Source organism: Rana temporaria, chromosome 2, assembly GCF_905171775.1.
Source record: "Rana temporaria chromosome 2, aRanTem1.1, whole genome shotgun sequence".
In the NCBI taxonomy this organism is placed as follows: domain Eukaryota; kingdom Metazoa; phylum Chordata; class Amphibia; order Anura; family Ranidae; genus Rana; species Rana temporaria.
Window position 1 is genome coordinate 170,593,491 of NC_053490.1, and position 24,963 is coordinate 170,618,453.

Sequence of the window (24,963 nt, forward strand, 5' to 3'; positions counted from 1 at the left end):
AAATGATGCATGTATATCGGACCCGCATGGAGACTGGTCCGTCTATGTTCCAATATGTACCTGTGTTGTGCAGTGTCATTGACACCGCACAATACATGTATTTTAGACCTAGTGTACTAAGGCAGTATTGTAAATAGATAAAAAACAGTCACTATGTGTGAAATAATATAATATAGGCATGTGGAATGAGGAAAAAGGAAAAAAGGAGAAGAATAGATAATATATGATATAATATGACTGGAGGAATGTGGGAAGAATAAATTAGGAGAGGGCATGTATCTCCACGAGAGGAGGGAATGAGACAGAGGCGGGGAAGGAAGGCGATGTTCAGTCATGATAATGAGAGACATCCCAGTCAAAGTTGAGTCCCCGCGGCTGTCTGCAGTCAAGATGGAAAATCCAAAAAACTTCCCGTTTACAGAGAAGCTTAAACTTATCTCCTCCTCTGGGTGGACACACTACCCTCTCCATACCCTGTATGGATAAACTGGAAATATTTTTGTTGTGTAAATTATTCCAGTGTTTGGCCACGTTTGTGTTATGATTCTTCTCAATGTCGTATAAATGATCACTAAGTCTATCCCTTAATCTCCTTATAGTTCTTCCAACATACTGAACATGACAAATACTACACGAGATGACATAAACTACAAATTTTGTGTTGCAGTTGACATACTGTTTAATTTTAAAATCTCTGCCGTTGGAACATGACTGAACCGTGTTGCCAATGCCTATTAAAGGACAGTATCTGCACCCATGAGTGCCACATCTAAAAGTACCAACAAAATCAAGCCATGTGGGGGAGGCAGATTGTGAGACGTATAGGCTGGGTGAAAGGACACCCCCTAAAGTGGGGGCTCTACGGCTCACTGATTTGATACCCTCAGACAGAATAGACGCATAAGTACTGTCACTATAGAGGACAGGTAGATACTTATTAACGATGTGTTTAATCTTATGGTACTCTGTACTGTAGGCTGTGGAAAAAAGGGGGGCAAATCTGTGAGCCGAGGATCCAGTCTGGATGTCCTTTACTCGTTTTTTGGCCAATAATGAATCTCTAGATATAGTGTTAACCCTACGTAGGGCGTTGTTAATGACAGTTGCTGAGTAGCCTCTGTCCCTAAATCTAAGCGCCATTTGATCTGCCTCTTTTAGAAAATCATTGGGAGAAGTGCATAGCCTCTTCAAACGTAAAAACTGTCCATATGGGATGCTATTGATGGTATGTATCGGGTGGGATGAGTCAGCTCGCAGCAAAGCATTGCCAGCTGTACTTTTCCTGTAGAGTCCCGTGGAAATGCTGCCATTAGCTCCTGTGAGCGTTACATCCAGGAACTCTATGGTGGTGGTTTGTAGATTACCCGTGAATTGCAGGTTCAGCTTGTTGTCATTGAGATATTTCAGCCATTCGTTTAAATCTGCAAATTCATCAGATACGATAAGTAGCAGGTCGTCTATGTAACGACAATATAGAATAGTATCTAGGCGGCGGGGGCTGGTATCTCCAAATATGCGGGACTTTTCCCACCATCCCATGTACAAATTGGCCAGGGATGGTGAGAACTTGGCCCCCATCGAAGCCCCGCATCTCTGGAGGTAGCAGACCCCGTCAAACATAAAAAAATTATGTGTAAGCAGATAACGTAAGGCTGAAATAATGAACTCTTGTAGGGCAAGCGAATGGCAACCCGATTGCTGTAAAAAATAGGACACCGCCTGCAATCCCAGATGGTGTGGGATGCTGGAATAAAGGCTGCACACGTCAAAGCTCATCCACCTGTATCCATGCCCCCAGGGAACCCCCGTTAACTTGCATAGAAGATGCTTGGTGTCCCTAAGGTACCCCGGGAGGACGGATACTAGTGGCTGCAGCTGGCCATCCACCCACTCACCGAGTCCGTATCTGGGGGCCCCCTTATTTGAGGGGACTCCCAGATTCCGATAAGCCTCCGCCCGCAGACCCCGACAACCAATGGCAAGGGTTGTCGGGAAGAGGTCCTGTCCTCCTCAACATGGGGACAGGGTGCTCTGGGGTGGGGGGGCCCGTAGTGCGCCCCCCTGCCCCAGAGCACCCAACCCCCCCATGTTAAAGGCATGCGGCCTGGCACGGCTCAGGAGGGGGGGGGCGCTCGCTCGTCCCCACTCCTTTCCTGGCCGGCCGGGTAGCGTGCTTTGGATACGGGTCTGGTATGGATTGTAGGGGGACCCCCTACGTCAATTTTTCGGCGTGGGGGGGTCTCCTTACAACCCATGCCAGACCTAAGGGCCTGGTATGCTCCTGGGGGGGGGGAACCCATGCCGGTTTTTTCTTTGAAAATTGGCATGGAGTTCTCCCTCAGGAATGCATGCCGCTGTCATTTTTTTTTTTTCCCGACGCAACTTTTTTAAGCCGTCGCGATCCTCAAAACTCGGCGTAACGTAACTTCGCGCATGCGCAGTACGGCCGGCGCGGGAGCGCGCCTCATTTAAATGGGACTCGCCCCATTTGAATAGGAACGCCTTGCGCCGGCGGAATTTTAGTTACACAGCCTGAAATTTCTAGATAAGTGCTTTGTGGATCAGGCACTTAGGTAGAAACTTTAAGGCAGTGTAACTTAAATGGGATTTTTTAAGTTACGCCAGGTTTTTGTGGATCTGGCCCTCAATGTTTTATTGCTCTAAAATCTCATTATTATTATTCTGTTATGCCTGGTATTTTGATCGTCTACTGAGGCACCATTTACTTATTCTTATACTGTAATGTACGTTATTATACTTTTCTCTAATAAAAACGAATGAAAAAAAATAAAAGTAAAAAGGATGATAGCGCTCTCAATTTTAAAGCCTACACCATAAAACATCAGTTCAATGGGTGACCCCATTGCGAGTACTGGGGTCTATGCTTGGTGGCACTTCAATTCTCCAGTTTGTATGCACGTTTTTTTCTGCCCATCTACAAACAACTCTCTAGATAATTAAAGCATTGCCCTTCACTCTGTCGTGAGACTGTACATTAGATACAGATATAGGTGTACATTATGGGGGTGGGCAGTTGGACTTGGTCCTAACAAAAGTACATTCACATTTCTAGATTAGTCACACATTGCAATTTACACCGATTCTTATTAAAGATGTAAAAAATATTTAATAAAAAATAAAAACGATCTATGAATGTAGCCTTAAACCAGAAATATTTTTTTAGAAAATCTTCAGAGACTAAAGCAGGCCATACACGGACGAATTTCGAACAAATTTTCTTTTCAAAATCAGAAAGTTTTTTTTTTTTGTGATCCGATGATGCCACCATTGATTTTCGAAATTCGGCCGACCAAACCTTCATGTTGCCGGGAATATTTGTTTCTCTCCAGGAATATTCTTTTCTTGCACATGCACATTTTTTTTCTATTACATTTCCTGCACGATTCTCCCATCATTGATCAGAAAATCGTTGGTTTTTCAAAAAGTTTCCAACATGTCGGATTCTCAAATTTGTTTGCCGCACGAAAAGCGACTGTTGCTGCAGCCCACTAACGGTGCGAAATTCGTACAAATATTCTTTGATACGATTTTCGAAAGAAAATTCTTTCAAAACTCGAACCGTGTATGGCCGCCTTTATTCTTACTACAGGGTGACATATGGCAGGGTACAATGGTAGGTAGAATAAAGATGACCGATTAGGAAACAGAAGCTTGAAAACATATCAAAATAGGCTTAAGGCAAAATGTATAATTTTGAAAACGAAAAAAAAAAAAGTTACCATTTGTTTTTGCTGCCCATCCTTTCCCATCCATCTTCCAGAAGATAACCGGTCTACATGGTCTTGATCAAGCACACACAATGATGAAACAGCCAGCCACAGCTAAAATACACAGTTAACATTACTGGACAATGGTACAGAATTCCACAATCTATTGAGTAGAAAACAAATGTGACTGTATAAAGTTGATTATATATATATATATATATATATATATATATATATATATATATATATATATATATATATATATATATATATATATATATATATATATATATATATAGCCGGCTTCAGTAGGGCAGCTACACTTACTGGCTTACTGATCTGGATATAGTTTTTTCTTGACATTCATATTAAATTATCACTCTCATCCTTTTAATTTTCTGTTTGTCAGATCCACAGTGAAAAATAACTAATTTGTTTTTATTTAATAACAGAGGGCAACAGACCTCTCAATAGTAAAATTCAAGCGCAATAGTAAAGAGATGCCATAAAGAAAACATTACAGTAAAGGATTTCGGGACTCAATTAGGGGGGGTTATAAACATAAGGCAAAGGAGAAGGTGATCCTGATAGATCACTTCAGGATGGCCCTTTATGCTGGTATTAACAAGTAAACCATCAAAAATAATTGTCTATACTGTTTAAATACACTGTCTCATCCTGCTTTCTGCTTTGCACATGCTCAGTCGCTCTATTTTTAGGCACTGCTGAATCTGTAGAGGCCAACCTGCGCTTGCTCTTCTATCCTTAACAGCCAAGGAAGCGGTTTCTGTTTGATTTGCAACTGCCATGGTGTTGCACATGTGATCAGTTAGGACTCCAACCATTTGATGGTTTTACAGTTTGGTTGAGGACACAATCAAATGTGACAATTAGCAATCCCAACATTCCAGGAATGTAACTTTACAGAAATCCAGAATGAAGCTTTAAAAACAATTATCTGATGAGATGGGAAGAGAAATCCTTACGAACTCTCTAAAGGCGAAATTGACCGATTAGTCCAGGAGCTATCTGATGCACACAAAGGATTCAATGCCACTTGAGCAGAGCTGCAGGCTATGGCCTGCAACACTGATCAGTGTATTCTGACAGCAGGAAAGTCTTCCCAATGTCAGAATACATTTCAGCGTTTAAACGAAAAAAAAAAAATTACTATGGGATGGGCTGCCTTAGAGTCTCTGGGTTTGTCTACTCCAAAAAATAGGTAAAGGAAGTCAACCTTAATTTTGACTTATGTTGAGGACAGTGAATACTCTGACCGCCAGTGATAAACTTGATGTCAAGGGTAGACCCCAGAAGGTACAGATGTCTAAAATTGTGGAGAGCGTGAGCTGGAGTCACCCACTGCAGCAAGATTGTCCCTTCTGTGTCTAAATACAGACATGTTATAACCACGCTGTGGGAATGCAGCTACTCTCAGGTTAAGAGGCATGGCATTCGGTACACAAAACACCCAGGCAGCTGGTACCCAATGTGGGTCTAAAGACCAGAGGTGACCAAGGTCACTATTGACAGGCAATGGGAACAGACTGGTGATCAATTGGCAGTGGGGTAATGCTTTTTCTATGTTCAATGGTAGGAAAGAGAACATGTAGTGCGAATGGGACACACTACCCAATGGATAATGGCAGCACTCGGTACCACAGCATTATCCCCTTCCATTGTAAAACTGATGGAAATCAGGAAATTAAAAGCCTCTCTTACTCATGGGCTGAGTCTTGAGAGACCAGGCAAAAGCAGCAAGGCTAGTAGTTTTGGACCTGGAAAGTACTCTGGCAAAATTTTTACCAGAAAAGGGTCTGGAAATAGCCTAATGTTTAACACAATATCCAAAGGTAGTTTCCAGGCTAGCCCTACAATGTATAGTTCATTAGGGTCTGGTACGCCAAAGGCTGATGAAAGCTCAATCTGGATTGCTGCTATGTAGAGAGCAGCTCAAGTTGCGATGTAGTAGGAGGAAAAAAATAAAGTAGATTAGCAAAAACTTGAGGCATGCTAGGTAGTTGAGGGGTTAACCTGCGCTGGCCTACACATTTTTTGTTTTGCAGCCCACCAAGATTTGCTCTCATAAATGTAATTTGTCACAAAAAAATTCACAAAAGTAATATCTTCACAATGCTAAGAGCTACAGGGGTGAATGAAGGTGTTTTTAGCGCTTGTTTAGACTATGTAAAAACGTTTGTGTGTATAATCTGTGCATAGGTTCACTTGAAGGTTTAAAACCAAAAATATATATACACAGAACCTTACCCTAGTAGTTGCAATACATCGTACGGGAGAACGATACTCCTCCTCCATTTTTGTCAGTGCAATGATCGTCTCTGCAATTGCATTCTTAGTGACACGGGACCATGCCTCAGAGAGGTGACCCTATTAAATACAGTAGTCAAAGAACAGAAACAAAGAATATTGTTTTTATTTTTTACATCAGGCTGCCAAAAAAAGCATCATGAAAAAAATGATACATAGCAACAAAAAAGGTAAAATTTGTAAAATACTTACAGCTGCCATATCTTTAATCAATTTAATGATGATCTCTGCAATCTGAGTTGGAGTTGAGCCTTTCATCCACCAGTGACTCTCACCTCTCCTAAGGTAACTGATTAAAACAAGCGAAAAAACAAACAAGATAATTCTGGTTACAGGAGAAGCAGCTTGTTGTGCATGCACCACTTTTACCATTAACGAAATGCTAAACTTAGACAAATTATGCAATGCAAAAAAAAAAAAAAAAACAAACAAAACAAAAAAAAAAAAACTACTACTACATCTTTTAGTTTTATATATTCTAAAGAAGCAAAAAAAGTAAAGAGAGACTCTCAAAAAATGTAAATACATATGTGCATTCATTAAAATGCAACAATGTTAGATACAAGTCAACCCAAATATTATTGATCCACTTACTCCCCTTTCACACCAGCAGACTTATCAGGTGTGCCTGCTCGTTTTTCAGGCGAACCCAATCGGACCACCCATTGTTCTCTATAGGGAGGCGGATGTCAGCGGACATGTGTCCACTGACAACTGCCAGCATCCAAAACGCTAAAAACAGACGGATGGGGAAACTGATCGGATGGCAAGCCAATGAAAATGGACAAGCAGTTTGTTTCAATTCGACCGCCCCATAGAGGATAGCAGACCTGTCAGCCACCTGTTCAGTGGGGATCAGCGGAGAGATCTCTCCTTGTTAAGCAGGTGGATCTGCTCAGTCTGAAAAGAGGCTTAGAAAGACACTTAACTCAGGTCTGTCATACAGTGCAAGAACTGGTAGTAGATACCTAGAATTAAAGATCATTGGCAAAGTGACCGTTGTTACTCCTTTCCCAGCACTCATCCCTGCAGTGCCAGTGATTGGTGTTCCCTTGGCCTTCAATTGGACTGTGAGTGCCTTAGCAATGCATCCCAGGAACATGTCCAAAATGCCAAGCTTGTTCCAGTCTCCTTTCTCTGTAGAGTGGATGATGTCACTGATGTCTGCTGGTGGTAGCGACTTGACACCAATGATGCTAGCAAGACGAGATGGTGTCACTTCAGGCAGAACGCGACGAAGCAAAGAGGTCACCTAAAAAACAACAAAAAAAAAAAAGTTCTATTTGTTCATCTTTAATAAAAAACAAAACAAAAAGGTATTATAAAAGTCTAAAGTGTAACTGTTAAATAACATATAATACAGCCAACAAATTAATACAAACACTGGGCATCCCCCTTTAACAATCACATTTTGTTGCTTTGCAGCCTGAAATGAAGACTCAGTTTTTGTTTTATCCAGAACATCCAAGTGAAAGATACCAATAAATCAAAAATAGAATCGCAGAGTTAGAAAGGGATCACTCCCCTCCTAAAATTGAGGTGTAAATTCATTTAGATGTAGCCAATCACCTTCTCAATGGCACACCAAAGTCATTTGACTTTCAACTGCTGTCAATTTGATTAGTCCAGCATGAAAATGGCTTTCCTGGAGTAAATTCATCAAATGGATCCAGTTTTCTGGATTTGCCAATCTATTTAAAGCAGTGAATATGGGCTTTCCGTGTGGCTATGGGACAAATGAGGCTGATTTGTTTTTGTTTTTTTGATAAAAAAAGAGAAAAAAAAAAACAACAACAATGGCATGGACCCGATACTTGAGGCACCTTATAAACGTGAAAAATATTCTAAGACCTGAGGGCTTTGGAACCAGTGTGTACTATCTGAAGAGGGAACGGCCCTTTTCGAATCATAAAACCTTGAACAGGTTTTATTGACTTACTAGCTCTATTCTGAACCAGTGCAATTTCATATTCTCCACCCACGCCCACCTTTTTTTATTTTATTTTCTCTATCCTTCTCTTGACCTACCCATTTACTCTCCCCTACTCTGACATTTGAAAAGAGGAAAATGGAATTGGACAACCCCATAACTTACTCAGTAGATCAACATTTAAATTTTGTGACAATCAAACTATTTGAAGAAATCTGACATACTCTCTATGGTTACCCACTTGAAACCCATGTACATTAGACAACCTTTTATTTGCTAAACAAGTTATATGTCTGATGTTCTCAATGTCTGCACATTATGAATGCAACGACTTGGGTTTGCCCATTCTGGGTTTCAATATTTTTATTTTCAAATATAAACGGCAAGGGTTCCCTGTTCCAACAACATGATGGGGGTAGGGGTGTTTGCAAGACTTACCTACAGAAAAAGTCAAATGATTTGGTAAATATCCGACATTTTACAAATATTTGTGAATTGGCTTAATCCAGATCTAAAATGCGAGTTTCCGCAATCGGGTATGATTATGTTGTGAACAAGCAGAAACTTATATGGGAGAGGTAATTTAAAGATGATGCACTCACCTGCCTCTGTACTCTGGGAGAAGCTGTATGCAGCAGATGGAAAAGATCTTGCAGTAAAGTCAACTGCTGAGCTAAATACTGCCTTCCAACATTAGACCCACTCAGAGCAAGAACCATAGACAGCAGTTCAAAACAATAAGCATCAGAAGATGCATCCTCATCATTTGGCTGCGAGTTTGCATTTTCCTTGCTGGAAATAGCATGTTCCCACTCTTCTCGGACTCGTGTAGCCTCCATTCTGATTGCTTGTACTATGTGGGCACATACCTGCAAGTCATATGATGCATAATCAGGCAACAAATTAAAATCAAGAGCAAGATCCAATCTTTTATACACACTATAATATTTCCTAACCACCATTTACAATAAAAAATAAAAAGGTATATGTAAATACCAAAATGTTTTTTTTAAAACTGAAAAATCGGTTGCACAGTTTCTTAGGCCGGCCATAGACCTTATGAATTTCGTCCGGTTCAGCAGGGACCGGTCATGATTCAAACAATGTGTGGGCAGGCTGAATGTACCAAGATGATCGATAAAGCTAGCAATAATCACTGTCTTCTACCAGCAGGGGGGGGGAGGGGGGTTCTATAAAGCTGGATACACACTATACAATTTTCTGAGATCCCCAAAACCATATAATAGGAGTTCAGACAAACACTTGTATGCAATCAGGCAGGCCCTAGCACTACATGTTTGAAGGTAAATCTAAAGGAAATTTAACAAAAGTTGTATAGTGTGTATCCAGCTTAACATTGTTAAAAAAAAAAAAAAACACTTGGTCAGCCAAATCACATTGTCCTGAGAAACATCTAAAAAGGGTAGGAAATATACGGTATTTTAGGAATACTATGAATAGGAACACAACATATACCTGGGGTCATCTCAAATGTTACTGCAAAAGTAGAACGATTTTGTAAAATTTTATCTAAAAAATTAAATAAATAAAAACTGTAACGTTGTGGTGCCAAATGGAACAGGCAGGTGGAAATAGGTCATCTAGGAGGTGTGAGGTAGTTCCCTCATCCTTCTGATACTAAGTTCAAAGGGAGAGGAAAAAAATGGGAAACTCACAATCCTCTGGTCGCTAAAACTACATAGTGTGGTAGCCCTTACGGATAGTATTACTTAACCACTTAAGGACCGCCTCCTGCAGATATACATCGGCAGAATGGCATGGCTGGGCACAGGCACGTACCTGTACGTCCCCTTTAAGTGCCCAGCCGTGGGTGCGCGCCCGCAACCCGGTCCGAAGCTCCGTGACCGCGGGACCCAATCGCCGCTGGAGTCCCGCGATCGGTCCCCGGAGCTGAAGAACGGGGAGAGGTGTGTGTAAACACACCTTCCCCGTTCTTCACAGTGGCAGCTTCATTGATCGTGTTTTCCCCGATATAGGGAAACACGATCAATGACGTCACACGTCCAGCCCCGCCCCCCTACAGTTAGAAAAACATATGAGGTCACGCATAACCCCTACAGCGCCCCCTAGTGGTTAACTCCTAAACCGCAATTGTCATTTTCACAGTAAACAATGCATTTTTATAGCATTTTTTGCTGTGAAAATGACAATGGTCCCAAAAATGTGTCAAAATTGTCCGATGTGTCCGCCATGTCGAAGTCACAAAAAAAATGGCTGATCGCTGCCATTAGTAGTAAAAAAAAAAAAATGCCATACGCTATAAATTTTGCGCAAACCAATCGTTAAACGCTTATTGCGATTTTTTTTTACCAAAAATAGTTAGAAGAATACGTATCGGCCTAAACCGAGAAAAAAAAAAATATATATATATATTTTTCGGGGTATTTATTATAGCAAAAAGTTAAAAATAGTTTTTTTTTCAAAATTGTCGCTCTATTTTTGTTTATAGCGCAAAAAATAAAAACCGCAGAGGTGATCAAATACCACCAAAAGAAAGCTCTATTTGTGGGGAAAAAAAAAAAAAGGACGCCAATTTTGTTTGGGAGCCACATCGCACGACCGCGCAATTGTCAGTTAAAGCAACGCAGTGCCGAATAGCAAAAACTGGCCAGGTCCTTTACCTGCATAAAGGTCCGGGTCTCAAGTGGTTAAAGCCAGGAACTAAAAGTTCATATAGAGGGAAACCCTGCAGCTAAGTTCACTTGTTGCATTTTGTGCCAAGGTAAGTGCCTAGCACAGAAACCTGTATTCAAAGCAAACAATACAGGTCAGCCCCACAGAGTAGGGTCTGGGTTTGGTTCTTGAGGTACACACAGAGGGTGACTAATCTCGAAACAGCTAGATGCCCAGGGCAATAAGCATTTAGAGGTTTAAAATTTCAGGTGAAAAAAGTTGTGGTTTATAAAAAAAACTTTGCAGAAGAAGAAAGGGTCCATCACCTAAGGACACCAAGATAAAAATGGTGCATCACAAAGTGGGTGGGGTTATATGGGTACACTCTGGGGACAGCCCTAGTAATAGCTTTTCCCAGTGTCCAATCACCTGAAGGCAGAAGTATATAAACTCATGGTCTATGAATACAAGTCCTGTGTACTCTACTGTACAATTCAAAGATTTTGGATTTCACACAAGTTAATCCTGTCGCTGCCATTGCCATTTTTGCGGGTTTTTTTCCTGCTCATGTCTAGGCCTGAAGATTATGTAAAACCCTGAAATATTCTGTATCCTCTGAAAGTGGACATCCCAGAGAAAAAAATAGCAGTGGTTCCAATTTTGTATGTCACACAATATTAACTCAATGGTTTAGGGTGCATAAACCCATTATCCAATTTGGTAAAATATGAAAAAGTTGTGCCGAGTAAATGTAGACAACCTGTCAAGCCTTAAAATTGCATGCACCCCTTAAATGGCAACAAACGTTCCCCAACAAAGGCGCCCCTGATGCATGCATTTACATTTGTATATGCGTGTATGTGGGGCTCAAATTTTTTTTTTTTTAGTGGGGCAGAAGATTTTAAATGCTTCGGTGTTTGAGTTTTTTCAAGTGTCTTTTCTTTTGACTACATTTTTTCATCACATATCGGACAAAAGTCATGTCATTTTTGATGATAGGCTCTCTTTAGAGACATAAAGGGTCTCACGTCAAGTGAATTAAAGTCCTAGCGAGAATTTTCTGGTGGTATGGCATTTTAAAAAGGCCTGTGCCAGATTCAATAATTACTGCTGCTCATATAGGTAGCTGTATGGATTGTTAGTTCTTAAGTGGCACTAGTACTGCACCAAATTAAAAAGAAAGTACCTCCAGTTCATAGATCACAAAACTGGAGGTAATTAGGACCAACTAAGTTGGTGTACAGAGACAGGCAGAGTGCCTTTCTCTGTACACAATGTAATAGGTGTCATATTTACTGCTGCTACCTCTGTTTCTCCCTACCTGTCTCTGGTTGTTAAGGACAGTGTCAGCTTCACAGCCTCAGCCTACTAGTTACCAGTAATGCTGATCATAGGGGAAGCTCAAGACACTAATTTCTTATCAGGTCCACTCTCACTGTGATTAACAGCAGAAAGTGGGTGGATTCTATAGCCAATACCAGGCTGTCTATTTGCTATGGATCTACCCACTGCCTGCTGTCAATCACAAGGAGATAGTAGACATGATGAGTAACAAGTGTCTGAATCCATATCAGGCTCTGCCAATCCAGCTTTAAAAATTCTCAGCTGCAGTAGACACTCTGTTCTCAGTGTGCCCAAAATTCAGGTACCTGCAACAGGTACATAAACGTGTCACTAGACCGACATTGTATGTCTGTTGTATGGAGGCACATTGAAATTCTAGAGCGTCGCAGACACCAGACACTCTTTATGAATACCCTTCAATATCTCTGAAGTTAAAGCCATAGTCACACAAGCACAACAAAATAAAACCATAAAATATGCTACTTTATATAATTTTTTTTTATTAAAAACACTATCTGCAACTGACCATTTAATCGAAACTATTATATAAAACTATGCAATGACATACCTGTTTTTGTAAGTTGGTGAGTTTACTCCTGCTAAATATGATACCAACCATGTGTTCCTTGAGGTCTGCATCAGAAGTTGCCTGCAAAGAATAAAAAAAAACATTGAGAGACCAACATACTGTATAATCTCCAACATAATAAACTGGCAATAGAAAGAGTTGTGTTACAATGTTGCACAGGATGTGTAAAAATTAGCCTTTCCTGCAGGTAATTTGTATGTTTTTGGGCAGCTTACATCCAACAATGACAAAAAACTGCTTCAGAGACCTTAATCATATACAGCAGGGATATGCAAATAGTGGACCTCCAGCTGTTGCAGAACTACAAGTCCCATGAGGCATACCAAGACTGACAGCCACAAGCATGACACCCAGAGGCAGAGGCATGATGGGTAGTGTAGTTTTGCAACAGCTGGAGGTCCGCTAATTGCATATCCCAGATATACATTATATAATGCAAATAATGCTTTCATGTTTTTTGGATACATAAGATAGGAGCGATCAGGAATTTCTTTTACAGGGCAGAGACGGTCACAAAATACCACAGTAATTCCTGAGGAGCATGCTACTTGGTTAATGGTTCAACTCAGGAAATAACCATATGTAGAATATATAAATATGAGCCTTGTTGATAACTGACAGAGTTTAGTGCCATGTTCCCTCAGACTAAAACAGAGATAGATTTGTTCATATCTTTAGCAAGACACAGTAATGTTTCAGTATACCTTGTCCTCTCCCTCAGGCGAGGATAGCAGAGCCTTCTCCTCTTGTTCTGGTGTTGGTTCTGCATCTCCAGAAATCAACTTGCCAAATACCTGTGAAACAAAAAAGGAAAATTTTCTTACATGCAAATGCCAAAATTGCATACTTTTATTATAAATGCAGTCCAAATCAATATTACAGATACTCGCATCCATTCAGATATGGACATTTACAAAAAGTGAAGGCAATCGTCCTACTCACAAAGCATATGCTTTTCTGACAAACTGTCTCTCCTGGCCCCTACAGGTAGGACTTGACGAGAGGGTCGGACGTCCCTTTAATAAACTTTTTTTATGCGGTAAAGCACTAGGTCAGTGCGCCCTCCTTCCTTTCTTTTTAGCCATATGCACACCCATTGTTTTTGAGGAGGGCTACAAGACTACATAGACCTTGCCTTTAGAACTGGACTGCACCATCCGTGTATAGCGAACACCAGAGCGCAGGAGAAATGTTTGGTCATTTACAAAAGCAGTCATGATGTGAATAAGATCACAATGTAACCCAGCTAAAGAATATTCAGTTCTATACCATATTTAAACTCTACCACACTTCTGTGAAAATACACAACCTGTGTTCTGGGGGAACGGACATGTACTGTAAAGCACACATTTAAGAAAAAGAATGGATCTGTGAAGATTCTCATTTATCCAGGTCTGTTGTAAAGAAATGCATCAGACAGTGGTTAGTGGTGACAAACACGCCCACTTAGCTGAGCTAAACTACTCTTACATGCTAGTCTCATTAGTGTAAGGCCCCTTACACGGAGCGGGCTCCTGTCGGGGTCCACCTGCTCAGTTGGGAATCTGTCTGCTGACCCCGCTGAGCAGTCGGATGGATGATCCGTGTCCGATCCACTTATGCAGAGCAGACACAGCCCACTCTCCTTTATGGGCAGTGGGATGTCAACAGACCGCCTTTCCGTTTACACCCGACTGCCATCTGGGAACGAATCCCCATCTGTTTTTTGCAGACAGGATCAGATGACGGCAGGTGTCAACAGACATATGTCCATTGACATCCGTCACTCCATAGAGGAGACTGGAGTGTCAGATTGGGTCTGCCCGCGTGAAAGGGCCCTAATGCAAGTACCATTCTTTTACAATAAAACATTTTTCTCATGCAACACTATGGAGTTTTTTTCTCATTAATGCTGGATATTATTGTTCTGACGTATTTGAACCATTAGCGCAAGTATTCCGATTTATTTAAATGCTTTGATGTCTGAATTTCTGGTAAACTGTGTTTTTGTGAAGGTGGCAGAGCACTGAAGTATCTTGCACTATAGACAAAACACTTTATGGGCAAGTGATGTTTATTTACACTTTTTATCATTTGTAATTGGAGATGTGAGTTTTGCACTACGATTGCATTATTGTGAGAAATGTTATTTAATGGAACAGCGCAACACATTTTCACCCTTAGGTCAAAGTATATCTAGAAGTATTCAGTCGCATTCTGGGTTCAGTTTCTGAAAATGATTAAAGCAGCTCTGATATTAAAACATTTTCAGCATTACAAAGCAGCTGAATATGACATAACACTGACAGGAGACGAGTACATATTATATGGTCTATAACTACTCTATATAGTAGCTGTATGACATACTGGTTTGGAAATTTTACCATAGCTTGGAAGCCAAAAGTGAATTTCACTCAGACCCCAAGCTGCAACCCCCAGAGATCCATTTGCTAACGTTCCCGCTAAAGTTCAATGTCTTAAACCAAACCTACAAAAATATTTGTGAACAAAATTTGGAATCTTTATCAGCAAGTAGTCACTTCCTTTTGGCACAAAAAAAAACAAAGCTTACTGCAATATAATCAACTGGGTGGTGACTATGCTTGTACAAGTATTTATTTAAGAAAAAATTATAATAAAAATGGTGTTTGTAGGGATTCCTATGTGGAAAGATGAACACTAAAAGTAATAGCATGTTCTTTGCCTAGCTGCACATGGTACCAAGTTTTCAAGAGAACATGTAGCCATGTATTTGTTTAGCAAGGTTCACTTTACTGGACTACAAATTCCAACTTTTTTTCTTCTAAGATTCTTAAACAAAAAAATAAAATAAAAAAAAAACAAATTTAATATTTTTTTTTTAACATAGGTCTGTTGGTACTGTTCTTTTCCCGTGCTTTAGAAACTCAGCTAGCATGTTCTCAGACAAAAATGTGGCGAGTACGATTTGCTGTCACTTACCTGTGAGGTTATCAGTCTGAACACACGCAGTGTCTCCGATTCACAGTTCCTTTGCTGTGATACACTAGCTGAAATCTGTCCAGCTATTTTGATGGACTCGCCATCTTTCCAGCCGAGCACTTTAACTTGCCGCACTCTTAGGGTATTCTCCGGACCCTTCAACTCAATTTTGATGATATGGTTATCTCCTCCAGGAAGCTCACTTGTTATCCAGCCAATGTGCCTAGAATCCAGCTCAGCCTTGGAGCAGAAAAAGAGAGACTGTTACAATCTATACATCAACAATCCCACATGATTACTGCACCCTAAAAAAAAAAATCTCTCCATACCTGAGGGTATTACAGAATTTGTTAGACTGGAGTTAAATTAAGCAACTAAACAAATACCATTTGATCCTTCAAATCATTTCAATAATCCCCTCTGAAATGTGTGATGTGGGGCAGAAGGTTTTTTCTCAAACCTTGTCTTCAGTGAATATCTACAGATCATGCTTTTTACAATACCTCAAGCAGCCCATACATGGAGTGAATTTCAACCACAGGCTGCAACCATCTCATCTTCCATGTACAGTAAACATTCACTTTACTAAGTAAACAGCCTCTATTCTCCTAGGCTGACCATAGACAGGTTGCAGGAAAGAGAATTGAATTACCCCATCAACACAGACTGTGTTGACAGGGGAATCCCTTTCGTTGGGAGAAGACAGTGATTATTGCTAGCGGCCATACTAGCTGTTGGCAATAATCGCATACAAAATCTGGCAGACTGGTAGTACCCAAGTTGATCGATCTTTAAAGGGGTTGTAAAGGTACTAGATTTTTTTTTCTTAAATAGCTTTTTACCTCAGTGCAGTCCCCCTTCACTTACCTCATCCTTCCATTTTGCTTTTAAATGTCCTTATTTCTTCTGATAAATCCTCACTTCCTGTTCTTCTGTCTGTAACTCCACAGTGTAATGTGAGGCTTTCTCCCTGGTGTTGAGAGTCGTGCTCGCCCCCCCCCTCCCTTGTACTACAGGAGAGTCAGGACGCCCACTAACACACAGCTCCTTTCTCTGCAACGTATAGAGTGTCCTGACTCTCCGTAGTCCAAGAGAGGGGAGGAGCATGACACTCCGTACCAGGGAGAAAGCCTCACATTACTGTGTGTAGTTACAGACAGAAGAACAGGAAGTGAGGATTTCTCAGAAGAAATAAAAACATTAAAAGCAAAAATCGAAAGATGAGGTAAGTGAAGGAGGACTGCACTAAGGTAAAGGAAGCCGTTTAGGGGGAAAAAATTTTTTTTGTACCTTTACAACCCCTTTAAACATGGTACATTCAGTCTGCCCATACATGGTTCCTGCTGAAATACAAACTGAAATTTAAACAGTCGATGGTCGGCCTTAGGGTAGTAGCCTTTTTTCTGAAGGTGAACGCTCTGCAGAGTCATCCTTAGTCACCAACCCAACAAAGGTCTGCAACAACTGAAGTGCTAGGACACCAATTATGCACAAATTTGTAAAGAGACAAACTAGGCATGAAAGGATGGATATGAAAGGCCCAGAACATGCATTGTCAAAATCAGTTATGGTGGCTTTTATTTGTATCCCAAGATGCACCTTTTAAAAGAGCTACAATAAGTTTATGAGAGCGCGTAAATGGATAAAGACAATGCACTGACAGCAGATGAGCTGTTCAATGCAGAGGATGGGTCTGAGTTATAAAAAAACAGGGTTCCTTTTTAAAAGAATATTTCCACATCTTCAGCCAAGTTGGGATAACACTGTATATTGGTTATGAGATCCCATTCACCTAACAGAACCTAAGAAAATCTAAATAAAAAAATGGCAATTAGCTTTCTATTTTCTGAAAAATCCTACTCAACTTTTCACCCTCCTCAAAGAGGAGCTTGCGTTTGTGTTTATTCAAAGTCAGGAGCTACAAAAAGTGTAGCTGCTGATAGTTAACACACTCATCTGTCCCAGGAGCCAGAAATGTGGTCACCAGAACCGTTGCTTCACTCCCTCTCCTGGCTGTGACAGCTTGCGGCTACACAGCTGGGTGCACGCGTTGCTCCAGCAGTCTTCTGGGACCTGTGACGTGTCCTAGAAGACTGTATGCAGGGAGGGGGAGAGAACGTCTGATCGGATCACCTAGGCGGTCTGAGCTGAAGTGGCAGCCGGTACCTGTCAAAGCAAGGTACTGTCCCCAAAACTAAAACATGCCAGGGGAGGGGGAGAGTGCTTAAAGCGGAACTTCCCATTTTGAGTGGAGCTCCGCTTTACCATTACATAGAAGAGGGACAAATATTTTTCCCATAATTTACTCTGTCTGGACTCTGCTGGCAGATCATCTTTATCAGTTGTGAACTAGATCTCAAGGTCTGGGCGGTAAATAGTATGCCAATGCACTGTTCAATCAATCCGACCCCAACCACATTGCTTATTCTGAATAATACAAGCTGCCTATAGAGTCCTGTGTATAATCCTGCTTCAAAGAAACTAGAAATGTAAATGATTTATTTGTAGCTATGCAAAGGTGGAAGTACACCTAGTGTAGCAGGCAGAGAGTATAATGCAGTTTTTACAGTACCCCGTAGGAAAAAAAATTGTTCATTCATTTCTAAAAACAACAAGTGTACTCTACTAAACTACATATCACGATTATACAAACAAGCTTTACCTGCTTGACTCTGCATAGGTCTTCCACAGTCTTCCCACAGAAAAAGGTCAATGAAGTGACTTTGTTCTTTAAGACAAAACAAAAAAAATTATGATATATATATATATATTTAAGTAGTAATAAACATTTTATTAGAGTTATCGAATTAACAGATGACACTGGATAAAAATTTCAGAAACATTTGTAATTAAAGCAGAGTTCCGGCCACAATTTCACTTTTTAAATATAAATACCCCTGTAATACACAAGCTTAATGTATTCTAGTAAATTTAGTCTGTAAACTAAGGTCCATTTTGTTAGGTTGTTACAGCATTTAGACACTTTATAAAATAGAAATTGACTGGACGGGCCATCTTAAGTGTGGGCATCATGAAGCCAGACTGTATGACTTCCTGGATTTCAGCCTTGCAGATCTCGCACATGCTCAGTGCTGCACAAGCAATGTAATAGTTTTCAGATCAGGTTTCAGCACCTGTACTGTCCAAGTCACATGATTCTTCGAGACTGGGGAATGCACAGACTCCTGGAAAGTTACACCCACTACATTCCCAGGAGTCTGTGCGGTGAAGCTTAAGCACCTAGGTGCAGGAAGAAGGAAGATTAACTATTCTGCCTAGCAACAACACTTTAAAGGCATCTAAAAAAAAAAAAAATTCTTAAAGGACTAATGACTTTTTTTTTTTTAAAACTACTGATGTAATGTTATATTTATGAAAAAATAAAAACTCCCTCTGGGAGTGTAAAACATTTTAAGCATTGTGTCTGCTACAAACGTTTTAAAGTGAAAAGTAAAAACATGCACAATAATGAAATGTGTAAGAAAAAAAATGGCAAACAGCAATTACATTGTTCAGAGTAGTCCAAAGCAACCATTTAGAATACACTTCTAAACTGTGTACACTGAAATCGGATAGCTGGCTTTTAGTTTCTTTAATTTGCATACAGTGCTTTAGCCAGTTCATATCTGAACACCACCACATTACAATATCATGCACTCTATAAATTAAGTTGTCATACTTACCCCCAAATCTCGAGAGTTGTCCACGTGGACTGATACATAACGCGCATTAATGCCTTTCACACAGTTTATTGTGATGCTCTTTGTTTTATTTTTGTCTTCATCGCCCGATTCCCAAAATGTCTCTGTAGACCCATCTGTTAAACTTCCAATCATAGCTGGCCTGCTGGAAGTCTTAATATCAACAATGCTGGTCATGTCTTTGAGGGCAGTAACTAAGCAAAGTTCCTGGAAGACCAAATAGATTTCCTTTTAGGAGGTGAAAGACATTTTTCATCAATAAAACATCTCTGAAATGCAATGTGAAATCATAATTCTTTGATGGATACGTGAAAGCACAAAATAAAATGTATCCAGCAAAACCAAGGTGTGCAAGGATGCTTTCACACTGATCTGCTGCAGTTTACCCACATTCTTCATGTAGGTTACCTGTGCTTTGCCAGAGACTAGACTATTAGATCAAATGTTTTTGGTGCGTTTGCAGATAGCATGCAGGACTTTTGGTGAACCTCCAGAACATGCACCAAATACACCCGATCTAATAGAAGTGTAAGGAAAGAGGGAGTAACACACACACAAAAAAACACACACGCACACACGTACACTGTGCTGCACACATGCTGTGGGAAAACTGCAGGTGATCGGTGTAAAAGTGCTTTAAGACAGCAGACCTGTCCATTGTGGACATGGTCTTATTTCTAAGTATTTTAAAGCATAGTGATAGAGCAGAGTGAAACAAAATATTGTTCATTTAGAAAGTTACTACAAAAAACTGACATAAACCACAAGTTTTCGATTTTCTTGTTCGGAGACTTAAACCAAAATTAACTGAAAAGAGTAGCGTGTAAATGCCATTTCCAATGTATTTAAATCTGATTCCACAGCAAAAAGTTGCTTCGTGTTAGGATAACAAACACTTGGAAACTACAGATAACTGTACGCCGTCGAGTTAGTATTAAAGCATAACACAGGCAAACTATACATTTTTGGGGTGTTAGAATATTTTATACATGTTTCAACTTAATATATATATATATTTTATTCAACTATTTACATCTTTTATTCTCAAATAATTAAATACAAAGGTTTTCACAAAGATTAATGGGCTTTCTGGAGGCACCACACAGCAATAACTTTTTTCTTAGACTGTCTCTCTGTAATTAAACATCTGTTCAGAGACAGAGGTTGTGGGGAATGGCACTTTTAACTGTGCACGTATATGGAGCTTCAGCTATTGAGATCTCTAAACTTTCAGCAAAGCAGGTGTTAAATCTTTACCGCTGTCATGAAATGGTGACTAGGAAATATTTCAAGTACTATATATCCTCTTCATGACAATACTGTATATTGCTACTATTGGTGAACTGCATAGTCTTCTACTCGCAAAGCATTACTGAAGATTCTTATTTTAAAGGTTTAAAAAGGTATGAAGGCATGCCGCAGTTTAAATGAAATCCTGTATTTGTTTCAGATTTTTATACATGTTATTTCAGAAACTTTACACATTTTGCCCTTCACTTGGACTGAAGATTGACATTCATACCAAATGACATGTTCTTTTAACTCTTTAGCCTTAAAGGGGTTGTAAAGGTAAAAAAAAAAATCCCTAAATAGCTTCCTTTACCTTGGTGCAGTCCTCCTTTACTTAGCTCATCCTTCCATTTTGCTTTTAAATGTCCTTATTTCTTCTGAGAAATCCTCACTTCCTGTTTTTCTGTCTGTAACTACACACCATAATGCAAGGCTTTCTCCCTGGTGTGGAGAAAGCCTCTTGAGGGGGCGAGCAGGCAAGTCAGGACACTCTCTACTTTGCAGATAGAGAAAGGAGCTGTGTGTTAGTGGGCGTCCTGACACTTGGCCCCTCCCCCTCAAGAGGCTTTCTCCACACCAGGGAGAAAGCCTCGCATTACGGTGTGGAGTTACAGACAGAACAGGACGTGAGGATTTCTCAGAAGAAAGTAAAAGCATAGTAGCCCCCGTGCCCTTTGATAAAGTGAACTATCACGAAACTAGTCAGGGCGGACCGAGCGGCACACTGGCATCACCCCCGGGACTGCTCGATGACTTCTACCAAAACGGGTTTACCTGCATGCGACCGGCTGGTGCTGCAGGTTTAAGGCTGATTTACTGCAAATTGTGAGTTTTTAACCTATGTGAATTTGTATTCAATACAAATACATTTTTAAAAAAGTTTTTACACTATCGAGGCATCCTTGTCCCTTTCCATACATGTGATTACCATCCTTGGAGCCACTGATAAGGAGACGATCCATGCCAGGCTGTCCACTTTCCATTGAGCCCAGCAGTTTGCCATCTATTACAGGCGATTTGTGGTCCCCTGTAATTAAGGGACCAATTTGTTCTGGTAAGATGTGTATGCTTTTTGGTGGAGGGCACCATTGGAATATCACCTATCAACATATGTGACAATTTATTGTCCAAGTTTACAACAATTAGGATCTTTTCACTCGGGTGGATGAGGATTTGGATTTCCCTCTCTCTCCTTTGATGATTTCAGAACATTTGGACACTGTTTTTTGCTTTTGACATTTTTAATTGTAGCCCTCTCAGTCAGGAGAACTATGGGCCTTTGTCACTTATGAGGACACATACACGAACTTATATTCATAGTTTTTGTATCACTGTTTTCTTTTTTTATGTACATATTATCACATTATATATTTTGTTTATTAAGTGAGTAGCGCGATTTTTTCTTTATTGTCCACTGTTTGTATGACACAGCAAATCGCAGCTTCATTATTGTTTGCATCACAGCAACAAACACATGGTTTATTTTATGTTATTAGCGCAGTTTTCACCAACATTTTCCCATTTTATAACACTTCCAATGCTATACTTAGGCCAAAGGGTAGCAAAGATGATAAGATCACTGTTATGGTTAGGATTTAATATGTCAAAGTCGTAGTGATACGACGAGCTGGGACCAGAGAAGAGTCCTAGTCATTAAAAAAGTCATTAAGTCCTTAAAAAAGGTGCACCGCTGCTACAAACATATGGGGCAAAGTATGAGCTGTCATTCCTAACTCGTATGTAGTTTACCCTGCTATAAAACTTAAAGTATGGTTTAAGTCTTGTAATCAAACCAAGAGACAAACACCAAATGTTATAACTGGTTATATATAATATATAGCATATATTAGGTTTTGCATAAATTTACATAATAATGAAAAGATTGAAAAAAAAAACAAAAAAACACTGACAATAACCTGGTTGATTGCTTCAAAGCCAGACTGCACACTAATGTTGAAGCTTTCTTCACTATCACCATCATCAGACTTTGAAAGGATGTTGTTAATGTGGTGAAAAACATTACTCTGGTGAAGAAACTGGTGATCAGACTGCTTGAATTTAAGACTCCAACACCTGAAAAAAACAAAGTTTAAATAGCAATCATTCTTGCTTAGTGGATTACCTTCCAAACACATTTCTGGTTTAATTACTTTTTTTTCCACTTTGACAAGTAAAAGATGCTCACCTCAGTGCCATCTGTTGTAGTGAACTGCCCCCAGGAAGTGACATCATAAGATCAGAAATAGTCTGAAGAAGACGGTGAAATGTGTCAGGCAATGGGTGAGCTGCTTCACCAGCAATCACAATGTCTGAAAGAGGGTGTTCACACACTCTTGTATCTTTCTCCTGAAATGGGCACACAGTAGAATTGGAGAAAAACTTATTAGATTTCCTTTGTGATCAAAATATAGTTTTCTGCAACTATTCAGGGCCACAAATTTTTTTTATACAGAACATACTTTAAGTGCAGTAAGAGAAGGCAAGGATATAGTGCAGAGGAGAGAAACAACAAAATGCAGATATAATGGAGCAGAAATCGTGATCGTATTTAGGAGACTGTTTTAGGTAACAAAAGAACTAATTAACTTGCTGAACTCTTGATGATGGCTTTAAAAAGACAAGACAGACAAGACTGGAATCTACAGTGCAATCAAGCATATGCATAGGAGCAGTTGGTGTTAAAGCTTCTCAGGAGTTCGGGAGTTTTTCGGGATTAGAAATAAACTGGGGGAAATCCGAGTTACTGCCGATAGACCCACTTGGAGAAACGGCGATACGAGGATTGCCACAGTTAACAGTGGTGGATACAATGAGATATCTGGGGGTATTGGTGACGAAAAATCCTAATCAATACATTCATAAAAATCTCATCCCCCTACTTGCTAAGTTCAAACAAAAAATCTATATTTGGAAACGTCTCCATTTGTCAGTGGCGGGTAGATGTAGCTTAATCAAAATGATTTGGCAACCACAACTCTTATATGTAATGCACAATTCCCCAGTATGGATTAGTAAAAAATGGTTCAATAAAATTGAATCCCTTTTTAGGGAGCTAATTTGGAAAGGGGGACAGGCCAGGATACGTCTTCGCACATTGCAACTCCCGGTGGGGGAGGGAGGACTTGCAGTGCCCCAACCCGAGATTTATTATTTTTCTGCACAACTGCAACAAATAGGGGGAGGTAATATCCCAGGAGGAGGTACCCCTAATGGGATGATAATGATGAATGGGGTTTCTCATGACACTATCTTTGAAGCACTAGAGGCTGATTCCTTTAGTCATAGAAATCCAACAATAAAAATGATAACCAAAATATGGAAATCGGTTAAAAAATTTATGGGTTATACCGGGTTTTCTGAACTCTCCCCACTGTGGAATAACAATAAATTGAAGGAAGTCCTCCAGATAGGAAAGGTCAGAGCATGGGAAATAAATGGCATTAAAAAGTTGAAACAACTGTATAAAGAGGACAAATATAGGAAATTTCAGGATTTAAGAGAGGAATTTAAGATACCTCAATATTCATTTTTTACTTGTATACAGGTGGGGCATGCCCTTGAAGCCCAATTTAGGACACAAACCCTAGTGTGGTGTGAAATGCCCCTTTTCCAAAATCTAGGCAAGGTAGGACCAACTAAGGGACTTATCTCTGAACTATATAAACAGATAGGCAAAAAGGCTAATATGGGCCTGCATCTCCTAAAAACAAAAGAGAAATGGGAGGAGGATCTGGGGGAAGTGACACAGGATCAATGGCGGAGGGTCCTGGAGATAGGGCCAAAAGTTTTGGTTTCACCCCCACAAAGGGTTTCCCACTTGATGCTGGTGAATCGAGCTTATTATACACCTAAACGTCTGTTTAACTTCGGAAGAAGAACAGATGATAAATGTCCTAGATGCCAGGGGACTGGAGACCTAGTACACATGGTGTGGCGATGCCCAAAGTTGTTTCGTTATTGGGAGGGAGTGATAAATGTCATAGGGGAGACATTTGGTATACCTCTGGAGGCGGAAGCCACACTATGTGTACTGGGATATAGAAGGGAACGGAACGAGAAGAAAAGCACCACAGTTGCATTACTGAGATGTCTGTTCCAAGCCAGGAAATTAATAATGTCAAGATGGCAGGCGATTACACCTCCAACAATAAGAGAATGGGTGGGAGCAGTAAACGAGACGATATGTAAAGAAAGAGCAGTCTATACAAAAAGAGGTAATCTTAAGGAGTTTGAGGAGATGTGGAGACCTTGGTTGGAAGAGAAGGACCTGCCCCTCTAGTGGGTAAGAAATACAACTGGGATGAAGTAGAAATAAAAATAACACCCAAAAATAAAGACAGATATGTGCCATTTTAGGAAAGCTGGGGCTGGCCTTGAAACCTCACCGGGGAGAGAGGAAAATGGAGGGAGGGTCCAGGTATATAAAACTAAGGGCGAAGATATTAGGTACTAACCACACCGTGAACAGGTATAAGAACA

At 40.2% G+C, this 24,963-nt stretch overlaps 1 protein-coding gene across 8 annotated transcripts in view; it reads right to left on the reverse strand.

Annotated features, from left to right (window-relative positions):
• The window catches only part of MYCBP2 (MYC binding protein 2), an 88,939-nt gene that overhangs the window by 20,998 nt on the left and 42,978 nt on the right, over positions 1-24,963 (reverse strand). For 7 of the 8 annotated variants that reach the window (XM_040341401.1, XM_040341398.1, XM_040341400.1 and 4 more), the window contains 12 exons: positions 22,670-22,830; positions 22,395-22,557; positions 19,177-19,401; positions 18,156-18,221; positions 15,494-15,733; positions 13,258-13,347; positions 12,533-12,613; positions 8,589-8,855; positions 7,025-7,308; positions 6,249-6,345; positions 5,997-6,116; positions 3,741-3,842 (listed from right to left, as the gene is read on the reverse strand). In XM_040341401.1, coding sequence (XP_040197335.1) covers positions 3,741-3,842; positions 5,997-6,116; positions 6,249-6,345; positions 7,025-7,308; positions 8,589-8,855; positions 12,533-12,613; positions 13,258-13,347; positions 15,494-15,733; positions 18,156-18,221; positions 19,177-19,401; positions 22,395-22,557; positions 22,670-22,830 — 1,896 coding nt within the window. The remainder of the gene's footprint in view (positions 1-3,740; positions 3,843-5,996; positions 6,117-6,248; positions 6,346-7,024; positions 7,309-8,588; positions 8,856-12,532; positions 12,614-13,257; positions 13,348-15,493; positions 15,734-18,155; positions 18,222-19,176; positions 19,402-22,394; positions 22,558-22,669; positions 22,831-24,963) is intronic. The other variant, XM_040341397.1, reaches the window with a different exon arrangement.